This window comes from Protomyctophum bolini, assembly GCF_963924005.1.
Source record: "Protomyctophum bolini genome assembly, chromosome: 14".
Classification (NCBI taxonomy): domain Eukaryota; kingdom Metazoa; phylum Chordata; class Actinopteri; order Myctophiformes; family Myctophidae; genus Protomyctophum; species Protomyctophum bolini.
In genome coordinates, this window is record NC_137875.1 from 23847253 (window position 1) to 23871135 (window position 23883).

Sequence of the window (23883 nt, forward strand, 5' to 3'; positions counted from 1 at the left end):
TGCCTTCGACGTCTGTGGACGTCCTAGCGACGTCCAAACGACACGGGGCGAGATAAGAATATTCAGAATTATTCTTTTTTTTTTTTTTGGCATTTCGCTTTTCGCTTGCCGTATGCTAACGCTCTGTGCAACTATTAGCTTGTCATTGACTCCCATGTTAGCGTGGCGGAAATAATGACTCGTATCTCCTGATCCAGGGCGCTCTCCGTGGTGATGAATGGATCGATATGCTGGCGCTTCATTTCTGCTCCTCATCCGTCTCTCCCGCATGAACTCTTTTTGGAGCGTATATAAATATATTAAGATGATCGGAGATTGTGAGGTCACTTTGTCAGTCAACTTTTTTAAGAAAGTATTTCCGGTTCATGGCTTTCAAAATAAAAGCGATCACTACTCTGGCGATTACTCTGGCGCAAGCAACGCCTTTATTTTGATGCAGTTCCGGTACTAAATGTTTAAAAAGGTCTTAAAAGCCCTTAAATTGTCACTTAATTGTTAGCCTATGGGACCGCAGTCCACAAGCCTTGGCGAACGAGCCCGGAAAAGTGGCATAGGAGTGGGAGCAAACCTTCTATTTTGCTAACAGCTAACCCATAACAGTGCAGATTTGGTGACGTCAGTGTTCTCCGCTGTGTTATACAGGGGAGGAGGGGGTGGTGCACAGATCTGACAGATTTCTCACCAAAGACATTTGATATTTTCACAAAAGAAATTAGATTGAAGGATCACATTGATTGTCCTTGGTAGAAGTCTTGTCGTAAAGTTCAATAATGTAACATTGTATTATGTAAAATAGTGTGGCTTTAAAAACATTATTATCTGATTATCATAATGTTGACTGGTTCTAATGCTCTTGAATACCGTATTCATTGGATTGCCTGTAAGCAAAGAGGTCACTGGTGGGTAATGTAATCCTTTTCACAAGGAAACAGCTAGCTTGAGTAAGACTGGTGACAGGTTAATGGTACTGTAAATCCACTATGATGTGGGTATTATAGCAACGTCTCTCCCATAATCCCTAATCCTCAAACTGTCTGGTAAAAAAGGATATGTAATTTTCTGATGGACAAACAAACCAATTGGTACTCAGAATATTCAGAGTAGGCCCAGACCGCTAGCATAGCGGTCCGGGCACCTAGTCTACAATGTAGCCCAACGAATATTCCATTTTTCGTGAGAGATGGCCAAAGTATTTTGAGGGTCCCCTTCCCAAAAGGTTGAGAACCCCTGATTTACACGAATGGTACAGACCTGGTCCTAAATATCGACCCTTTAGCTGGGGAAACCCCTCCCTGGGGATCTGTACAATGGACTACAAATCTAAAAGCATGAGCTTTCAAATTTGTTTCCATAATTTTTTTTCTATACTTAGTAAAACGGATCTGAGTTGGCACTGTACTAGGTGTGCTCTTTTTTCCCTCTACACCAAATCTCTTCAGCGAAAATAGATGAACTTCAAGCTCACATTGTGAGCAACATCAAGCATTCATTTGTGAGCTTGTTCCCAGGGACGCTAGGGCTCAAGTGGTTAAAGTGCTTGAAGAAATGTCACCTATTTAGGATGGTATAGGATGAAAGTAGTTGTACTCTGCCATACGACAAAGTATAAATCAGGCTTTAGTCTGTTCTTACTGGGATGATGTATGGCTTTTAAAAACAGTTATACACAGTTATATGTGAAGCGCATATATGTTTAAGCCAGTTTTAGCAACCTGATGCATTCCAATGTCTCTCTTGTCTGTCTCTCTTCATGCTAACATTGACCAGAGGGTTGAAGAATGAAAGCAATTAACCTCATCCTGACTTCATTACATAATCGTGACATGTCAGCATCAATTATGTACAGTTTCACTTGTGGTCTTTCTGATTAATTGTCGGGGAGTATGTTTTCCATGTTCCCATGGTAGAAATTGAGATATTTTACACAAACAATGTCATAGGATCTATGGGTACCTTCACTTACAGGATAACATATGATATGTTGCCATTGAGAGGAATGTTATTGCAGTCAGGTTAGATTTAGAAAAGATAGTCTGCAATATCTTCTTGAAAAGACTTGGTTATGAGGTCCATGATAAATCATAACAAGGTAAAGGAAAAGTGTCTTTAGGGGTGGGCAGGCAGTGAAAGTTACTTCTGTTTAACGTCAAATGTGTTGCTGAGAATTAATTTCTCAGCAACTGAATTTTTCTTCATTAATGTATTTGCTCTGGGGTGTCGTGGCGTGCCATGGCTTGCCCGGAAGGTGCAGATGTTCACGTTTTTCACAAATACAAAAAAGGAAATTTTGAGAAAATATTTACACAATCATCAACATTCCAAAAAGTGTCCCAACAAAAGCAGGATGTGAGCTCAAGTCGGGGTCTCGCACCCTCCTTCCCCCCTTCCAGCAGCCCTTTCCCGTGCCACTGGCTGTGAAACTCCAGTGAGGGAGCTGGCACTCTGGTGGATAGGCTGGACAAACAATAGGACAGCAGCCACAACAGCATGGCGGTCTGACATCACTCATTTCCTCTGACGGAGAAAGAAGATACCACATCACACGCTTGACCGGGATCCATTTCCCACGTGACATTTTTATCGCCTCTTATCTTTCTTTCACGCAGCAGTTTCTGTATTTGATATTACACTGTACGTCTGAGAGAACTAATTTAACTAAGAGACGGTACAAAGTTAAGTTAAGTTACAAATTAATGGATAAATGAACACTGAGGTGTTTGTGTATTTTTTCAGTTTCATTGGAGCTTGAGACAAATGTTGCTCAAATTTGCATTGTCTCATGGACATACTGTACAGTAAATATAATCACTTAAAGCCTCTATACTATAAAATGGACCCGAGTTGCAACTGTACATGATACGCTCTCTTTTTTCCCACTCTAAGGCTAATAAGAAATGGGCATTTATGGCCTGGAATAATTATGTTAAAATTCGTAATTTAGGAATAAAAGAGTGCTCCTCAATTGACCATCTTCAACAGGTGGATTTGGTAACTGATCAAACGGGTGGACAGTCAAAGCACTGTAAACAGTAGGCTAATGTAGTTTATGGGCGGCATAATTGAGATAAACAGGGGTATTCCTCCTTCCAGGAGACGACACGCTGTTCTTCGGGGTAGTTAGTCACGAGAGGCCACTGGCCGTTAGTTATTAGTGGCCTTCCTGGCAGAGATGGTGATGGTGATTGGGTGGGGTGGGCCGATCTTATCAGTTCAGCCAAGGCAACTTAGAGACCCCTATGGGCACGATGACAGGGTGTTACGGACCACGGTCCTTTTGATTATTTGTTATTTGTTTAAGTATAATTATTATTTATGGTGGCTATTTAATGAGCATAATAATTATAAGTTGTTACTTGTTATTATGTGTATGGCAGGTAACAAACTGTATCTCTCCTACTGCAGTACTCAAGTGAATTGACAGACATGGCTCTGAGTGACAGGTCCCTGATTGGACCTGCCCCTCTGTTCCTTATTGGTTCTCCCTGGCAACACCAGCTTCCTGTTGGCTGGCCACTCTTCCTGTCTCTGTATAAAAGCTCAGTTGAACTTGGCCTTCAGGAGGGGACGACAGCATTCTGCAGCAGAGATTCGATCCCTCTAGTCCTCTCTCGTGCCTGCCTTATTATTATCCTTAGTATTGTTTGTTCTTGTTCATAATGCCGTAAGTTAATTTGCCTATTTGCCAACTGTATTCTTTATTTCGTTTTGAACCTGTAAACCTAATTATTTAAGTCTTGTTAAATAAGAAGCCCGGTCCCTACCAAACACCATGTAGGAGTGCCAGGTATATTTTCTTTTGTTTGTTTATTGTAATTTTGGTTAGTTAGGGTAGTTAGGGAATTAGAATTATTACTTTGTGTAAATCATTTGTTAGGGCCTTAGTTAGGGGTAAACCTTTGTTTTTTAGATAGATTCGTTTTGTTAGCATAGGACCTGCACTCCGAAGCCAAAGGTGTGAATTGTGAACAAGAAAATGTACAAAAATGTCTCTGTTGTGGACTAAAAAGAACGACGACCAATAAATTGAAGTTCTTTTCATCCTGTCTCCTCTCGCATTATGTTATTTGCCTTCACCCTAGACGAAGGTGCGTAACACAGGGCCAGTGTGGAAGAGAGTCTGGGGGTCCGGGAATGCCCCCTTTTCGCGTGCAAAAGCCCATTTTGAATGATGCACACGCCAAAAAAACACTAACAGCCACACGCCCCGTTCCCCTTCCTCTGAATTTCCGCTGTCACTGTGAGTGAAAGGACAACAATGTGTTAAACGTGGGAATGACCTGGGTGATGAGGAAGTGGGTGCCTCTGAGTCCCACTTAGTACTTACACAGTCTTCAAGCATTCTTCTTTGTCGCTGTTAGTATAACCACTTGGAATGCGATGTTGTAAAAGAAAGATGTTTTTCAATGAGCGAGCTATAAAGATTTATTTCGTGAGAATGTTTTTTCTTTCTTCTTCCAGCAACTGGGGATAAATCAAAAACAGTTGCGAATTCCTTCGCTGTGTCGCCATGGTTTTCTCTTTTAATTTATTCTCCATCATATCAAATAAATATAAGAATGATAAGGCGAATGATAGCCAAAATCACTATGGAAAACTACGGCCTCCTTTGGCCATTGCTTCGAGATGTTTCCAGCAGCTTCTGCATCCAAAATACTTTCCTAAACATGACAGTGTTGGAAAGGAATGAAGCACCAGATGTGGGGTGCGCACACAGATAGAGAGAAAGGTACGTGCAGTACTCGTACACACGTTCTCCTAGCCAGGCTCTGTTTTTATTTATTTTCTCTATGCACAATCTGGCGAGTGAAGATAGTGCGCTTGCACTCGCTTTCTCTACAGTCGATCTTTGAAAGCAACCAATGGGGAGCACACTACATGCACGGGTGTGCTTTTTTGTGATGATTTGTTTTCTTTCTGCTTTGACGGAAAGAGACTTATCTACCGATTCTTTTGAGGGAAGCGTGAAACAACGTAGAAGCACATTCAGTGACCCATTTCAGTTGCTCACATCTGCCACCTCACGTGATATCTGCTCATAACACATTGACGCAGTGTAATAATAGTATTTGAATATTAGACCACATGGATGCCTACTATGAAGGTCAAATTACAGTATGCACTACTACGAGCGTAAGGAGTGAACCCCATCATGAGGCTTGGCACACCAGCGCTGTGCATGTTCATACGTTACTGCTGAGGAATGCAAAACAAGTCACAATCACAATTTCAAAAGAATATCCAGGCTTTGTTTTTTAATTGGACCATATTTCACACTGCACTGATGAGGGAAATATGCTTTGAATACCCGATGGTTTCCCAAATGCGGATACAGACGCTGCAGATCACATGGAGGGCTAAACAAGTCCATATGATCCGAGGCTATTTTCCTGACGTTAGAAATACATCTGCTATGTGCCATACAGCTCCATCTCTGAGCCATCATCATATTTTATGCGGTCAGGCTGTGTTTTGTTGTTAAGGCAACATATTTTGTTTGACAGGCAACTAAGTAACTGCCAAAGCAAGGTCACTACTGTGTGTTCATCTTGCACATAAAAACTGCAGAGAAATATGGAAAGAAAAAATTGATGGAATGAAGTGAAGGGGAAAAGCCCTTGATGTTCGCTTAAAAAAGGTTCCTTCTTCCTTGGACCACTGAGATTCATTTTAGCAGGCAAAGGAATTACATTATTAGCTGTGGTGACAAGTGACTATAACAGACGGCTACCTGCCTGTCAGCAATGTACCCCTAAAGAAGGCTGAGGTGGGCCCCCTAAAAAACGCCACTGCTCGCAGTTCCCTCACAGAGGCCCCAGACATCTATAAAAGGGCCTTTATCTGGGTAAATATGTGAGTAATTTGAGCTATTTGACACCTGTTTGATGCGTCTAGGTAGGCCGCCAAGATTTGGGCTTGGAGAGCAGGCAGGGCGCAGATGAGAGAGGGGCCGCTGGTCGGCGACAATATCGCCACAGCAATCTTCACAGTCACTCAGCACAGATGAACAGGTGCTGCATGACATGTGGGTGCAGGGAAAAGCGACCTCGCACTGTAACGCATGCCCTCTCCACCTTTCCTCCTCTGCCCACATGTAGCAGATTCTCGTGTTTTGGTTCACCCGATCCGTCGGCAAGGATGAAAGCTATGTCTTCGGTGGGGTCTCTTTGAACGCAACGTTGTTGTGAAAGGTCTTCAAGGGGAGAGATGGAGAGGATGTGTTGAGATATCTAGATATCTGCTTTGAAGTACAGTAGGGCTAGGTTAGGGAATTTAACCCCCTCCTTATTCAATGACATGGTACTGAAGGGAAGTGTACGTTAGGGTAAAACTATCAAGCTCTCTCTTTGTCAAACTTTTTAAAATATTTTTAGGATATGATCATCCTCATGTAATGTCATTATCGGTGCTCTGAGAAATCGCTGAAAGGTCATCAAGGTCATCACAAGAAGAACACCACTTTCCACTCAACAATGAAAAGGTTCATTTTGGGTTAAAAGGAAATTAATCATCGACAATCTGGGGGTGTGGAGGCGCAGCCAGGTAGTGCGCCACCAACCATGTGTTGTTTTTTAGTCTCTCTAGTCTACACTCTCCTATCTTAAATACTATAAAGCATACATACATTATGCCAAAATAAATTCTACTTTGTTCCAGTTCCAAATAATGTAGTTATATTTTTATAATGAGATTGATGCATTAAAGGAGGACAAGCCTTTTGTTAGCATGATTTTCATCATAAAAAGCTGATTAATCCCACCACAGTCTAAAACAACAGCAGGTATTCATATGGTGAAAAACAAAAAAGTCTGTATCAAATTCATATGCTAACAGTTCTCTGTAGCAAAAGACTTAAGTGAGGCGTGAGGGTGATGCTTTCAGGACATCAAACAGGTGATTATGACAACCCATACAGCTGTCAGGTGCGCCTCTCTTAGAACCCACTGTTTCTTTTTCCAGTTCAGACATGAAGAAGCCAGATGTCTATATTTTCACCCCATGAGATGAATGAAAATCACGGGTCTTTTACTATCAAGCTTTGATTAGGGAGCATGCTGCTACTGCCGGCATGAATGAGTACAGTCGCTTTATTGTCATGCCCTTTGGGAACAAGCAGCAGGTCTGAGACTGATAATATAACTCGCCTCAAATTAAGCCACATTTTATACAATGTTATATTATACATCGTTCGACAGTGTCCCGCAAAAATAACGAGAAATTTGGAAAATCCAGGAAAATCATTTTGAATTTTTAACATTTCCCGCTTATAATATAAATTTTATAAAGTCCAAAATAGGGACGCCTGGTTTGCAGTGGTTTAAAGCATTTTGTTCTGAGGTGGCAATACTGAAGAAAATATCCAATGACTTCAGGCTCTTTGCTTGTAATCATACCCTGAAATAAACTGCGGGAAATACATCAACTCCCATAATCATATTTTGCTAGCAATGAGATAATTAGCTGGTGACATAAGCTGGGAAGAGTTGGTAATTAGAGATAATGACAGAGGTCCTAAAATATCTTTGCTGTTCACCCAAAAGGGCTTTCCTCAAGTCAAGTCCCTGCCACTTTGTAGGAAATCCGAATAGCCCTATCCAATTGCCCTTGGGCAACAACATCGTAAGTAAGCACTGTGATACAATAACACTGTGACGTCCTATGTGACGACGTGGAGCAATTAGTAATAGTTTATAAGCGGTTTAAATGTCTTTGTATCCACTTGAAGGTCTGCATCATGATCTGGGCAAATCCCATTTTTTTAATTATCACTTTGAAGTATCTGATTTATCTTACCATTTATGGTAAGTGAGATCAAATAAAATAAACAAATTAAAAACTATTCACAGTACAAAAGAACCACATCAGTGATTTAAGCAGACTGAAAGTTTTAGAAGTCCCTCCAAACGGGCCCTAATTTTTTTATGGGCTGTTACATAAGTGTGTAAATAAGACATGGGAAGCATCTGCATATTTGCAAGCAAGCATTTTGAGTAAACATGTTAAGACAAACAGTTCTCACCTCACTGATTCTGCAGCATTCCTCCATGTATTCCTCCAGGCTGTCACTGGTGGTGCTTTTTCTCAGGGGCTGCTCCTCAAAGCCAGCTCCCGTCGAGTCATCAGAGGCCCCCACTGAGCATCGGCTGCTAGGCCTGCTGTGCTCCGAGCAAGCCCTTTCAGTCACATTATTATTTTCCTCAACCTGTTCCGAGTTCTCTATAATTGTTTCAGTGGTGTCTCCCAAAGCTCTGTACTGGGCTTCACCCTCGGTTATGTGCAGTTCTACCCTCTCAGGGGAGCAGGGTTCCACTGACTTGACAAGCGCACCGTCCTGAGCGTCAAACGTCGTACATGGAGGATTATCATTCGAGTTCCCCGTCTCTGCAGTGTCAGAGTCCTGTTGTTGTGTGTGTAGTGTGTCAGGTATCATGTCACTAGTGTTCAAGTGGCAGGAGTCGCAGGAGGACTCTCGACTGTGAACCACGAAGCTCTGCTCAGAGCCTGTTGGCGTTGAGGGAGAGTTAGCTCCACTGGGTAGTTCCACCCCAGAGTCCTCCGACTCAAACTTGTACAGCCGAGGCAGCTGGGAGTCCGAGAACATGGCTGCCAGGTAGTCCCTGCTGGTTTCCATCAAAGGCTGTCCAGGAATGTTGTCAAGGTGGGAATTCACCTCTGAGGCTTTGGTGGGTTCTGAGATGTCCTGCTCACAGGCCGACACGGTGGAGATCGTGGACACAGAGTCATCCAACATCAGGAGCTTCTCATGAACGTTGTTGAAGAGTTTCATTTTGGTAAGCACGACCTCACTGTCCAGCACCATGTCCCCTTTCCCTGTGAAGAGCAGAGAAAGAAAACAGAAATGTACTTACATGTACACCCTATTGCATACATTACATGGGCTGTCAGTTTTCACAGTTTCGACTTAAGTATCCTTGAATTATCCACAATGAAATGAAAGACCTCGAAATACCTGTGTTTGAGCCAAAATGTATGTGTTGCAAATAAGGCACGACGTGGTAATTTTGCCATGTCACAGAATCTTCCCATGGCATTCAGTATCATGATCACTGTCATTAAGCATGTTAGCCTGTAAAAGATATGTTGAGAACAAAAACATGAACTGTAACAGTTCAGGGACATTAAACATGCCCTGGCCTGTTTTATGAGGGGGCTGATTGTGTGCCTCTTCCAACGGATTCACGGTTGCATGTATGTCCAATTCCTTTGACCATACTGGTGTACTAGAAAAATATACAGAGTCCAGAGTCAGCCAAGTATCCACTGCTGAAACCTGAGGATTTACACTTAAGGCTATACAATCCTGCATTCTTTGCCTCGGGGGCACAAATATACGGCAGGACACACACTAACTGTCAGTGTCCCCAATACCTGACTGTCTGGCTTTGATCTAGAGCTCCAGTTAATACCATTAGAGGGAGCAGTCATATGTGTCCTCTCCTCTTACTCGCTGCAGGCAATCTGATAGGCTCCCTGTCAATCAAATATTCATTCTTTCCTTTTCCAAACTTTTGGAAGTTCAAGAAAATAAATTTTCCCTGGGAAAATCCTGGGGTTCTGATTAAACAACGACGTATTATTTATTTAAGTCTAATGGGGCATACTAAACATAGCTCTTCTGGAATAAGGTAACCCCAGTCCTTTTGATCACACCTCAACAATAGAGGAGGTTTGGCGACTTCCTGCTGGTTGAATCGGAGATCGCGCCAAGCCAAATTTGAGATTAAAAAATGTCTTTGAAGTTATAAGTCCTGCACTTTCATCCTCTGTTGAGGGAAACTTTAGAAAAGGGAGTTTATTTTGCAGGGAATGTTCTGGAAATCATGTTGAGGGAATTTGAATGGGATGAGAGTATTTGGATTATTGCTAGTTGGGCCCTGGAAAGCAACAGCAGAAGAAGGAGTTGTGGTTGGGGGATTTGTGTATGTGTAAACACTCTGGGTGGAATATATTCCTTGTAGTTTAAATGAGGCACTGAGGCAGGCGGATGTTGTGATTATGAGGGGAGTTGGCACACAGTGAATGATGAATGATTTGTTGGAGAAGTTAATTAACAGAAACTCTCAGGATAATACGATAGCCCCACTGTCCTCTGATTGGCAGGAAATGACCTCACCGGGTTCAATAAACTACACAGCTTTGAATGGATGGGCGGTTTTGATTCAGTGAAAATATCCTGTGGCGAAATACCTGAAGCAAATAATATTACATTACATTTCAAAGCAGCAAACTGTAGCGACGGAAATCTTTAGGATATAGGATTACATACTGTTTTAGTTCTCATCAATCAGAATCTCTTGATATGATTTCAAAGTCAATAACTAAACAGAGGTGCGGCCATGTTTTCCCACTGGGTCGGACACAAAAACAATCCCTGTTGTGATAACAGTGTTGTTGGATAGGCCTTAAAACCTCTGCCAAAATAATGATTGTGGGGTCTTGTTGGGAAATAACGGGTTGGGGTCTGGATCGAGTCTTATCCCATTCTAAGCACGGACAGTGTTTTCCCAGAGTGGTTCAAGGTAGCACTGTGGCCACAACACACTTCAAAGGAGTTTCGACACAAACTGCACTTTTCCAACTATGCTAGGAAAATTACATACTGGTGTAGAACTCATGTCGCAGGATAATCTACAAATAGATCTGTTCAGGTGAAATGATAGCTGTAATGTCCGTTTAATATCCATTTAACCACAACAGACTTTTTGGAGACAATTTACTGTAACAGGTGTGTATATTTTCATATGGTTGTAGTTTGAGTTACATCCCTGTTGCTTTATTTCCATATAGAGATGATGCTGCGCACATATTTCTTTTCAAATGAAGTCTGGCCACTGTGAGGCTAAATGAATGGAGCCTTAATTTAAATAAATATGCAGATGAATCTCTGTGTTGATTTTATTATACAACACCACTAATTGGTTTTAATTTAAACTAATTGCATGTGGTGAGGTACCACACACTGTGTGAGTAGAGTGTGTCTCACTGTATTGCTGTGTGACATACATTTGTCTCATCATCATCATCAATTCATCATCATTATCATCATCAGTCCTATGCGTCTGATGCTGCAGTACTGTACATGTGGAATACATCACAACGGATTAACTCGATTTAATGCAAACAGCAAAGATATTTTTCAGCAAAGGCTAGAGAACCCATTTCCTGTTTGCACTGAATGCAGAAATCTATTGCTTTCAGCTATGTATGCTTTAGTTTATGGAGAGCATTGGGGTGGACGAAAAAACACACCACCGCCAAATCAACCATTGTTTACAGCGATTACCTCACAGCAGGCAGTGAATGAGCAAGCTCATTGTGTGTTTATTCTTGAGGTAACCCAAGTCATTCTTCACTGCCTCTTGAGAAATACCTCTAACAGCACTAAAAGCCAAAGAATGATGTAACTAACTTCTCTGAATAGTCTGCCCCCATCCAAACAATAGTAGTGAAATGTAAAATACACAGATAAATATATAGGTCTAGCTATATAGCCCAAGTTTAAGTACACTGTCCATTGCCATTTGCCACTCTTCATTATTCCACTCTCAAAACATGAACAACTTCAGAAAGTACTTTCCAACGATGAGGTACCAAGCGATAGAGCACGTAGAACAAAATGCCAAACATAAGCCAGGCTACAAGGATACTGTGCTGTGAATGTGAAGAACTCATTTAAACATATTTGTAACAGAAAAGCACCCTGATAAGACTGTAAGCCCAAAGGAGAGGTGTGAAACCTTAAAACCCATGTCCACCCTCTTCAACTGTATGGCACACATAATTGTCTGCATCAAGTCCGTCTGCGGTTAGTCATGTGTTATCAGTGCTGGGCTAATGAGAAGTGTTGTGTATCACCCAGTGACTGGTGATAAAATAAGGAGGGTTCAAGAGCAGGACTGATAGCCCACTGTACAATGTCTGCCACATATATACAGTAGTTAGCGGAGGAATTTAAACATAATGCTATACAAATAAATGCTATCAAGGATGTGAAGGATGGCAGTATTATAGTAGACAAATACAATATACAATGTGTTCCTTTGAACCTAAATGAAATTGTAAATTTAAAGTTTGAAGACACCTGCAGTGTGAATGACATTAGTAAGCATTATCAGATTTTATTACACGGCTTGGTTGAATGCTTGATTTTGATTGGTCAATCGCTGAATTCAGTGGTGTGTTATTTATTTCTGGATAACACACCGCTCTGCTCTGCAATGGCACCCTTTTCACATTGGCCTATTATAGCACCACCAGGAGGCCACAACCTGACCTGTCCTGGTGGAGACCTGTGCCACTTTATTAATCAATTTATGTATTAAGTAGCCGTGTAATAAGCGGGATAATGCATGGCTAGGTGGCCATTGTCTATATATCAACCATGACCACCAAGCCATGCATTATCCCATATACGTTTGCCAATTTGCAGTGAACGCATAGTTGTTTCCCCACAATACCAGTAATTGAGAACGCTGCCAGCCAGTGTGCTTGAAGGTAGTGGTGAAAAGTAACTCAAGTACTGAACATACGTAAGTACAATTTGGAGGTACTTTTACTTTACATGAGCATTTTTAACGTAGGCCTTTTACTTGTAACAGAGTATTTCTACATTGTGGTATTGTTGCTACTTCTACTTAAGTACTTCTTCTACCGATGCTTGTAGGATCAGTCAATTAAAGTCAGCAAGTAGACTTTTGCAGCAAAGTGAGACGCATTGTCAAAGTGCCAAGGCCCCAAACACAGGACAAAGAGTACGTTTGATGGTTGTTGGTGGCATGCTTTCATCAGGTCATTGTTCACGAACAAAAGTCAATCTGCATTCTAAATCCCCATGGATTTTTCATTTAACAACCTGTAGACCTGGCTGCCCTCACGGGAGAGATCAAACAGGAACTCGCCAAGCACCACGCAGCCTGGAATCTCAATAATGTAATATATTGTAAAGTACCTTGCCAGGAGTATGATGGGATATACAAACAACAGAATGTAGGTCACGGCTATCTTAAACGGATATGAAGTGGATGGGGAGTTTGTTTGTTTATTTCTTTCTTTCTTTCTCTATAAATCATAAATCATTCCTTACCACACTCTAAACTCAACTATTTTTCACCCAGCAGTTACAGTGATGTACAGTACTGTAGGTGTATTCGTTTAATTTAGTTTGCCTCATTCCAGACAGTACACATATAACTTCCATAGTTCTATTATTCATAATGAATCAATCAATCATTATGGTGGTTGGGAAAATCTTCCATCATTGGATTGATTAGTCTTCTTCTCCTGATTAAGATAATAATTATTGTTAACCCATTATAGGCGGGAAACCCTTTTTGTAACCCTACCCTTCTGGACGGGAACCCCTTTTGGGGTTCAAAATCTGTACAGTATGTACAGTAATCAAAATTTAACGTTTTTCAGAAACCTTAGGTCAGGATTTAGAAGGTGTTTTTTAGAATCAGCCTCAGACCAAAATGGCTTTTAAGAGCAAACTGATCTATTTTCAGTGACAACACACCCAAAGAATTTCTGTTCAACACCAAGAATGTGTGGAAGAGGGGAAAAAAAGATAGAATAGAATCTGAACACCCTGTAATTAATTAAGGGCAAAATGACAGCAGAATGTTCCTTCGAGGAATAAACTCAAGTTGAGCTCTTCATTCCATTGCTACCTCCTCAATTCTTCCCAGTGTCTTTTACTTACAGTAAGTGGTTAATGTATGGTTTGTTTTAATAATGTAAGCAACTTGTAACTAAAGCTGTCAAATAATTGTAAAAAGTACAATACATGCCTCTTATGTACCTGTACACAAGATGGAACAATAAAGTACAACATTGAACCTTGAACCTTTGAGATGTAGTGGAGTAGTTCAAAGTATGAAAAAATAATATCTAAATAATCAAGTACTGTAAAACACTCAAAATTGTACTCAAGTACAGAACTTGAGTTACTTTCCAAAACTGCTTCCACAAATGTATTCTGTGACAGTCTTTTCCTGTGCATCACAGGTAGACAATAAGGAGACCGGGTTGACTTTAATTACACACTGCAATCACCTTGTCAACCCAGCTGTGTAATCTGACATTCTGCCATTGTGATACAATCCCTTAATTCCCTGCAGTCACTTCCACGCAATCGGCAACAACTGCACAGGTGTCGTCAGACTCGTCACTGTCATCATCCGCACCAAACAACACAAACAGATATCCTGTCCTGTGTAATTGTCTGCGCTGGCTGAGTCAGCCTATTTCCAGTCTCTGTCTGACTAAAACCCACAACATATAATTACCAATGGTCCACCCCCAACCCACCCAACCCCCCGCCACCCCCCAAAGACTCATCCTAAGCTTCAGGTCTGTCTGTAAAAAAAAAAAAAAAAAAAGACGCTCAGCCATTTCCCATAATATTAATTTCACATTCCAGACACTGCTAATGTCACCATTCAAGTGAGCCAAATACTTTTCCCCCTGGAAAGCGGGCTGCTCAGTGATTTCAAGAATGGGGAGTTTTAGTAAAGTCGGTGGATTGCCCTGTTGCCCTCCCAGATGCCTTGAGCCCTGGTCCACTGAAAGAACAAAGGCCTAAACTGCCTGGAAGGCTGTCACTCCCTCACAGAGGGAAAACAGCACCTGTGCCAGGGGACTGCCAGAGGCGGTCGGGTAGGGTATGCATATCCCCTCCTCTCATGTGCGCACATGCGTGCGTGCATGCATGCAGGTGCGTGTGTGTGCGCACTGAACAGCAAATGTCTGAGTGCTAATTTAACCCTTAAAGTGTAAAGATTATTGCCCCCAGGCAATTGACATGAACATTGTCCATTACTACACTTTCAGAGTTTGCACAGCAGATAAGATAATTATGATCTCTGCTCTGCTCCTTTGACTCAAACTTCACATTCTAACCTAAATCATTCTCCTGAACAGGCCAAGGTGTTGTACGTGACAATAAGTAGGTTGTACTGTACTCCTGAATGTCTTCATAGAGTTTATGAATATAGGTTTTAACTCCTGCAGCAGGTGTGTACTGCTGCCTACCCATCTCTAAAGCAAAAGGCAGGTTTTGGGACGTCCACAAGGCCTGGAGCCAAGGCAAGCATAAGCCCTGGGGCTAAACTGTTAGCTTAGTTGCCCCCTTGGTTCCTGAGTGGAAAGGTCAAAAACAGGCCACAACATGTTGGCTATTTTTACGGCCAAAGGGGATTATTGGTATGTCAGCTCCCTGTTCGAAGTTTTGGGTTTTCGCTGGTGAAGACTACTGACCACTGGTCCTACTGTACTGTACTATGGTATGCTAGTGCAAGGCTGCAAGCTGGCCACCAGAAAAAGTGGAACTCTTGTGGTAGAGGAAATACTAAGGGATTAACCACCATTTGTCTGTTAACCACTTAAAACCCTTCGATTATTAGTTTGCCTGAGTACCCCAGGTTGAAACCTTCTTATTTCAACACCAAATCTCTCCACCCCAAAATAGGGAGGATAGAGTTCATGTGGTTTAACTTTAACTTCTATGATAAAATAAGAAGCATTTTCATGACAAGTTTCACAAGTGATATAATACAATGATAACCCCCAAACTGAGATTGTAGATGTAGACCATTCATACACATTGAGTCTTAGAACCAGCAATCAACAGGGCTTCCAAAACAAAGTAGCATCATTTTCTTGTGCCCTGAGGTGCCAGAGCATCTCGGGTGACACAAACCAGATGTCCAGTCTGATGAGGTGTAACATACCACCACACACCTTCTCCCTGTCCCCCCGTCCTCCATCTCTCACTCATCCCTGAAAACGCCTGGAGAAGCAGCATACCTCACAAGTCCCATACATTGCTCAGCTGAGATTGTCTGTTTCCATCTCTTCCCTGACCATGGCGTTGTCAGACCCATGGACGCTTCCCAGACTCCCCGTCTATCAATGCAAGCTAACGGGGCCTGCGACCCCGGCCTCTCCTATCAGACAACATTGCGATAAGGCAAGAATGTGCAGGAGCGCTGTAACTCAAGTCAAGAAGGCTCCTTCGGGCTAATTTCCCCCGACAGCTTGTAGTTTACTCTACCCCAAAATATATTAAAAACAGACTTTTTCCTAGAACTGTTTTCAACTTGACACTGTGCAAGCCCTGAAGCTAATATTTGCCTTTAGACTGGTAGCATTACAAGCTTCATTAAATTAAAACCCTTGACCATTAATATAACCAACAACTTCATTAGATAAAGGGGCCCTGTGGTCTGTCTGGTTAGGTCAGATGACCAGGGAGAAGATAATGTGCCCCATGACATATGTTACTACTTTCTTTACTTCAATATCAAAATGCCTGAGTTCTGATTCACTTCTCCACAAGGTGAGTCTGTATATCACAAAATTCCAGCACATCTATGTCAGTATTTGACATATTTCAGGGTATTAGTCAGTCACACAGTGATGATTTAGTAATGTAAAAAAGGGCGTCATCCGGAATGGTCCAATGGTGCAGAGTAATTTCCTCCTTCCAGGAAATTATGAATATCAAATTAACACTTTTTTGTTTTTCATTGTTCGTCTCTCTCACCAGGAGAGCATTATGCGGTGTAGTTTCATCCAAGCTCAGTTCCTTAAGACGACTCCCCACCCTGAAACCTAAACAGTGATCGAGTGACAACAGTGATTCGCAAGAATATGCAAATAAAAATTGTGCCTCGATGTACTGTACACAATGTAAGTGTTGTCTTTACAATGGCCCTTTTCTTTCTCCTCCAAGTACCATGGCAAACAACGTCATGACTGTCAGGGAGGGCTGGGAGTCACTTTAACAACGGCAACAATGAGTAGAACTCTCTGTTTTTCTCTCTTTCTCTCCCTCTCCCTCCCATAACAATACAGCCGGAGGAGCTGAGGCAACAACGCTGCAGCTCAGCAGGTGTCGAGGCTGCACTGTACATATAATAAACTGAGATTGTTATCTGATCAATGTTCAATGGAATGCAGAGGAACCTGAAGGCAGCATTATATAAAGGGATGATAATGAGAACTCCTGGTGGATCACAGATATTTCCTTGACTTTGTCTAAGAGCATCACTCATACAATTAATTTAAGTGTACTTAAAAGCATACTTCTGCTTGCTACATTAGCTATTCAAGGCTTAACCTATATGCCCACTATTGATCTGAACATCTTTTTTTATCAAGAAACACAAAGTGTAGCATTATGTAAATCATTATGTGTTTGTTTTGTATACGGGCTGTCCAACGTGCTCATGTTACAGTAGGCATGCGAAGCAGGGAGTGCACCAATTATATTCCACCTCTGCTCAGAATGAACCACCACACATAAAGACACTTCATATGACTTACTTTTTAACAACTCTCCAGAAAGGGACTTTTACAACTCATTAAATTCATTAAACAAGCCTTCTTTATGCCATTTGTACCAGACCAGACAATCCCTTTAAAAACATTGTAATGAACAATCAGGGGCAGATGTAGAATGGGAATGTGTCGTAAAAGCTCATTTTCACTCTTCCAAATGTTAAAGCAATTGGCTTTACCACTCTTTAGAAACAAAAGCAATTCTGTAGTCTGCAGAAGTAATTACAGCCTTATGTGAAGAGCTGACTATGTCAGCTCTTCACATAAGGCTAATTATGGGCCACAATGTGATGAAATTGGTGCCACTACAAGAAAAGCAGTCTATAGTACATTTGATTCATATTAAACACACCTGTTGACTGAGTCACAACTAAATAACTCCCCATTCTGTCCCACACAGAATCTTTACTCAATCTATCCATCACAGCTATGCATCACCCAGTATCCCCCAGTAGCTGGCACCCAGCATCTCCAGTAAATCAGCCCTCTGTTTGCTGAAACAAATGCCCTGCACATGCCAAGCAAAACAAATGGCTGTTTGTAGACGGGGGAGCCAGTCGTCTATGTGATGAGGGGATTTGTCTGAGGATGAAAGCCTGGCACTTAAAGCAGCAACGCTTGTGTTTGAAAGAAAAAGAAAAAACACCTTGAGGCTGAAATTATAGCTTCTTCCCCGACCACAGCTACTCATCCTGCAGACGCTCAAATTACAATCTGTGATGGGAAACCCGGTTGGCACAGATTAGACTGGCAAGACAGCAAACACAAACAGGTTGTTCTGGAATGGGACAGTACTGTACCTTTCCTCCAAGGAGACAGGATGGAGAAAGACTTCTGCCAGCTGAACACTAGACCAGCCTTTTTCTTCTTCACGCTCATGGTGTATAAAAAAAATAATCCCAATTCTTCAAAGACTTAAATCGGTCCCTTCTGTGAAAATTAAAAACAAAACAAGCAAAAGAAAAATAAAGCACTTCCTCAAAGCTTCCACATGATCTATTGGTTGTTGTGAATCATTTCACTGGTAGAGGAACAACTCGAAAGCTTCACTTGTGGTGGAGGCATCTGTTGTCAGAGGTTACAGCTAGGATGGTGTCCCTAAATAGGGTCATAGTGCCAGCCTGTTTCCTTGCCTGCCTGCTGGTCTCTCTAGAAAGGCGTATTGCTCCCTACATCTAGAGTGTGTGCATGCGTGTGTGTGGGACAGAGTGTGTGTGAGATTCCTCCAGCTGAGGAGAGTAAAAGGGGGCCGGGCTCCACTGGCAACACTCACACCGTCACAGGGCTGCTAGAGAGGTGTGGCACACAGCCAGAGAGAAGGGCGGGAGACAGAGGCACAGAGGGAGTAAAGGGAGAGTCTTGGAAAGGAGGCTAGCTAGCTGAGATTTAAAATCAACCAGTGGGCGAACATGAGAATAACAGGGAGGGACACAAGAGCTGCAGAGGGCTAGAAAGGGAGGATATAGAGAGAGCAATAGAGAAACAAGGATGTGTTTATGTACAAAAATGAAATGGAAGGTGGAGGAGGATAGGGTTGATGGTCAGATAAAGCAGATATTATCACTTTTTTCCTGCCCTCCTTCCAGCACTATAGAATGTGAGAGTATGAAAAGAAACCTCCACTTCGGGAGGCTATTATACTGCACTACCGTAGAACATTAATGAACAAGGAAGTGGGAAAAATACCACCAGGAAACACATCCATGGGAAAGAAGCATAGGTCAGATCATCAGGCCTGCCTGATAAAAGATTTATATCAGTACAGTACATTTTCATTGCTGTGCTTTGTCATTGGTAATATTATACTATATTGTGTTATCCTTTTAGCCCAAATGTACGTATGGCTGCCGCTGTACCCATGCTATACAGTGCTATTTGTATGACTCAATGTTTATTCCTTTTTTCAAATTGTACACAGAAAAATAGGAGATGCATGAACATTTTTAATTGGATTTCTGTCTAATAAAGTATTTAATCAATCAATACGGTTTTAAGAACTTGTTAAAAACGTATTTATTTCGTCAGCACTTTACTTTAGGATGTATTTTTACTTGAATTATTTGCATCTCAATGTTTTACCTTCTATTGTTTTTTTTCTGTCGTTTGTTTCATGCCCTTGTTTTAACATGATTGTTTTACCTTGTTGTACAGCCCTTTGTAACATTGTTTCGAAAGGTGCTCTATAAATAGAATGTACTTACTTACTTACTTACTTACTTACTTACTACTGGAATTTGGAAAATAGAATAAAATGCAATGATGGTTTCACTTTTGCAGATTAAAAAGATATACAGTACAAACACCCTGAGACACCCTTGTTCATTTGTTGACGTTTGCTTTAGTTGATAATAATTAGTTCCATATCATTATGTATCATTATATATATATCAGTGATCACGTGATACAAAAACATTAAAAGCATTCCAGGAATAGCAGACACCAATTTCTTTCTGTTGTTGATGTTATTTAATGATCATATTAATTCAAAATATTGACTCAAGACTGGATATCATCCAGTCTGTCTTCCCCTCCTTCTTTTAAACAAGTCTTGCCTCTGTTTTTCCTTCACTGACTAGAAAAACAAAGCAAGGTAATGGAATTCATACACACCCACATACATATAGTGCAGCTGTATTACAATGGATGCAACATCTTAACTCTCTTTGTCTGCCTTTCTTTTATTTATTTTTCTCCTGTGGTTCTCTCTCCCCCTCTCTCTAATTGTAATGGTCCATTTCAACCCAGAGGGTCCATGGACCCCACTTTGGGAATCACTGCTAGAGCTACAGTAACGCTACAGTAAAGTTGAGTAACTCTGAGACTGTACTGATTTTTACGGTTTAGCATGTGTGTCTGTTGAGAAAACAACAATGCTGAGTTCTATGAAGCTAGACATTGTTCAAATAAGTTACAAGAGTTGGCGATTTCTTCAGGGATAGTGGAGCTCATCAAGCATGTATTTGACAGCGGCCGCTAGGTCTATGAACTTTTTACTATGATGTAGCGAGTGCCCCCCATGATGTCATGTTGCAGCCAAGTCTATATGGACTTTTATGTCGTAGTGGGTGCCTCCCAAAGTGTGATTTTTCAGGGGCAGCTAGCCCCTCCAACGTCTGGCTTTCTGAAAAGATGTCATGTTGCAGCCAAGTCTATGGACATTTAGTTTTAATGTTTGCTTTAAGCAGTGACATCATGCAACAGCCACAGTGGGCACCCCTCACTTCACACAAGTGTGATTTTTTTATTTCTACTCTTTTTTGAGGGACGCTTGCCCCTCTTTGCGGCAGCTTTGTGTGTCTGTGTGTACTCCATAGCGATGATTTGATTGGCAGAGAGTTTAAAAAGTGAAGATAAAAAGCCCCCAGAAAGCACGCTGGCTGGCAGGCTACACCAATGCTAAACACGGGTATATTTTACCCAATGTAAAATATTCTATAAAATACTTCATCAAAATACTGAATATTGCAGTATAGCCTGGGGTACTCTTCTTTAATATTTAAAATATATATCACGGGGGGCCCTGACATAATAAAAACATGGGAATTATTTAAAAAATCACAGCAATGACCTTTTCTGATCATGCAAGAAAAGGCTTGATCCAGTTGGAGATTACAAAGCAAATCAGTCTTATTTTAATATAATAACAATAACAATATAACTAAGTGGTTGGAGCTGGTCTCCAATGTCCATACTAAAAATATAGAGCCTGCTGTCGGGAAGAACACCTACTGGATTACAAATAAATAACCCTGCCTGAAGCTTATCATGCCAATTTATCCTTTGGTCAATGTAGGATTATCTCTTGATGTTTGATTTCCCATGTGGGAGACAAGGTTCGAATCTTGGATGTTAGGACACCGGGAGAGGACATAAAGCGTAACTTTATCGAATTTATGTTTGGCAATGTGTATCATACACATGTACAGAAATAAATTATCCCAGCTTGCTCAAGAATACAGTTTCTCAACGTACAATAAGCCTGTTGTTGTTTTACCTTTTTGAAGTTACTTCATAAAATAACCCCGATGAGAAACCAGGGCTACTCATCTTTCCCATGTCCCTGACATCTATTGTGTGTGATATTCCAAACACGTGGAAAAACAAGAAACTCTCTGGTCACGGCTGGGGATATTGTCACAGGTCAGATCATAGGATGTGTGAAGCATTGTTGGTGCCAACGCAAACAGGATTGTATTCATGGCAACCACATGAGAATGTTATTTGTGAATGCTGATGGAGGGGGGGGGGAAGTGATTTTAGTTTTTCAACCGAACATTTGCAAACAGTTCTGTTGCCTTTGGATGTGAATGAGAACAGTCTCCACAGGTATCAATACTTTGTGTAACCTAATGCCTGATTTATATTTGATTGTGCACCGTGCAGTGCACTGAAAATAGCAAGTATAAATCAAGAGTGTTATATAATATTGACAATTTGCACAGGCTCAACTCATGTTGTTCTTTATCTTTTCTTTCATTTTTATTCCACAATTTTCTAACCCATTTTCACCCGGTGCCATTTGCCTCAACTGTAATCCTGGAAGCTACTCTCCCTCTGCCAACCTGAGGAGACCCCCGAACTGACCTCATGCTTACTTCAATGCATGCGGCTTGCTCACTGCAAGCCGCTTCATCACCTGATAGGGGGGGGAGTTTCCCCTGTAGGACGTAGTGTGTGGAAGGAACACGGTATTCCAACCAGCTCCTTTCCCCTCCATCAGGCACCCCAGCTGACCATAAGACACGGGGAGAACATGCAAACTCCACACAGAAAGGCCCTTTCACCGACCCCACCTAGGGTATGGGCTCTGAAGACGCAGAGATGAGAACAAACCCCCAGCGGGAATCTTCTAGCTGTGAGCGCTACCAAGAATTTGGGTTTGATTTTCACAAGGAGCAGGGTGGGGCTAAAGCACTAATCTTTAGAGCAAAAAACGAAAATCTTATTGATTCGTTTTCAGGATAAGGGAACATTTCTGACCTGAGATATGTTGACCTACTGTAGCTATGAGTACAGAACTTTGTGGCAGGTATCGATTGATTTTACAGTCAAGTCAGAAGCTTTGTGACAAACTTCGAACCATATGCAGGTATGTTTACATATAGATGGGTGACAGTAGCTTTGGTTATGCTGCTGTAACATTCCATTGAAAGCTTCACATTAGGAATCTTAGGAATGCCAATAGTACCAAAATGAAGAATAATTCCCAGTAAAAAAAGTTCAAAGAATTTCCGTTTTTATATCAGAAAGCATGTGTATGTAATACTTGTTTTTGGTTAATAATGGAAAATATAATATTACTGAATAATATTATCATTATATATGTTTCTTTTTTTAACAGGACAGGAACATACGGACGCTACTGAATCAATGCAGTGACGTTTTGTGTTATTGTGTTTGGAGTCATTGAGTGTTCACTCTATGGACATGCCTTATCTGAGCGGCTTGTCAGAGCTACAATGTGAGCCACTGATAAACTAAACTGGACAGTGAGCAGGGGCTGGGGTAAGTGAGGGTATAAGGAGAGGTTTATCACAGAGGAAGTCCTCTTGTTTTTAAGAGTTTGGAACATGCTCTGCTGCAGTATTTACTGTTTCTTAAATCTGCAATACACAACTTGGTTTTAGTGAATAGTTGAATACAATGTCATTTTAACCAATCTGTGAGACAAGTATGTTAATACTATAACTAACACAACTGCAGTGGTTGGAGGAGGTCTCCCTGATCTTCTATTGAGACATTTAGTTAAGTCTTGTTCACGAGTGAGGAGGGAGGACGGAGAAGGAGATCAGCTGGAGAATCGGAGCGGCAGGGGCGGTATTGCAGTCGCTGTACCACACTGTTGTGACGAAAAGAGAGTTGAGCCAGAAGGCAAAGCTCTCTGTCTACTGAGCAATCTTCGTTCCTACTCTCACCTATGGTCATGAAGTGTGGGTCTTGACCAAAAGAATAAGGTCGCGAATACAAGTGGCCGAAATGAGTTTTCTCAGACGGGTGGCTGGAATCTCCCTTAGAGATGGGTGAGAAGTTCAGTCACGCGGGAGAGACTCGGAGTAGAGCCGCTGCTCCTTCGCCGGGAAAGGAGCCAGCTTAGGTGGTTCGGGCATCTGGTTAGGATGCCTCTCGGGTGTCTCCCTAAGGAGGTCCTCGATGCACGTCCCACTGGGAGGAGACCCCGGGGCAAACCAAGGCACAGATGGAGGGATTACATTGACTCACTGGCCTTGGAACGTCTCAGGATCCCTCAGGAGGAGAAGTCACTAATGTTGCTCTGGAGAGGGAAGACTGGAGCTCTCTGGTGGAGCTGTTGACCCCGTGACCCGACTACGGATAAGCGGTTGAAGATGGATGGATGAAGATTATTTTACAAATATGTTGAGACTTTTATCATCGTGAGAACGATGCCTTCCATTTTCGCTTTGCAACTTTTCAGGACTAGAAAGCCTGCCGTTTCTATTAGCTTGGATTCCCCATCGATGATGTCACTGGTGGACGGGTTCCTGAACTGCCCACAGCCCTCCT

At 41.8% G+C, this 23883-nt stretch overlaps 1 protein-coding gene across 2 annotated transcripts in view; it reads right to left on the bottom strand.

Moving 5' to 3' along the window:
• Positions 1 to 23883, bottom strand: part of LOC308328659 (uncharacterized protein) — a 42236-nt gene that overhangs the window by 15177 nt on the left and 3176 nt on the right. The window contains exons 2-3 of one of the 2 annotated variants that reach the window (XM_080782666.1): positions 18162 to 18291; positions 8018 to 8829 (exon numbers count right to left, since the gene is read on the bottom strand). In XM_080782666.1, the coding sequence (XP_080638792.1) occupies positions 8018 to 8829; positions 18162 to 18240 (891 nt within the window). In that variant the 5' untranslated portion in view covers positions 18241 to 18291. The remainder of the gene's footprint in view (positions 1 to 8017; positions 8830 to 18161; positions 18292 to 23883) is intronic. The other variant, XM_080782667.1, reaches the window with a different exon arrangement.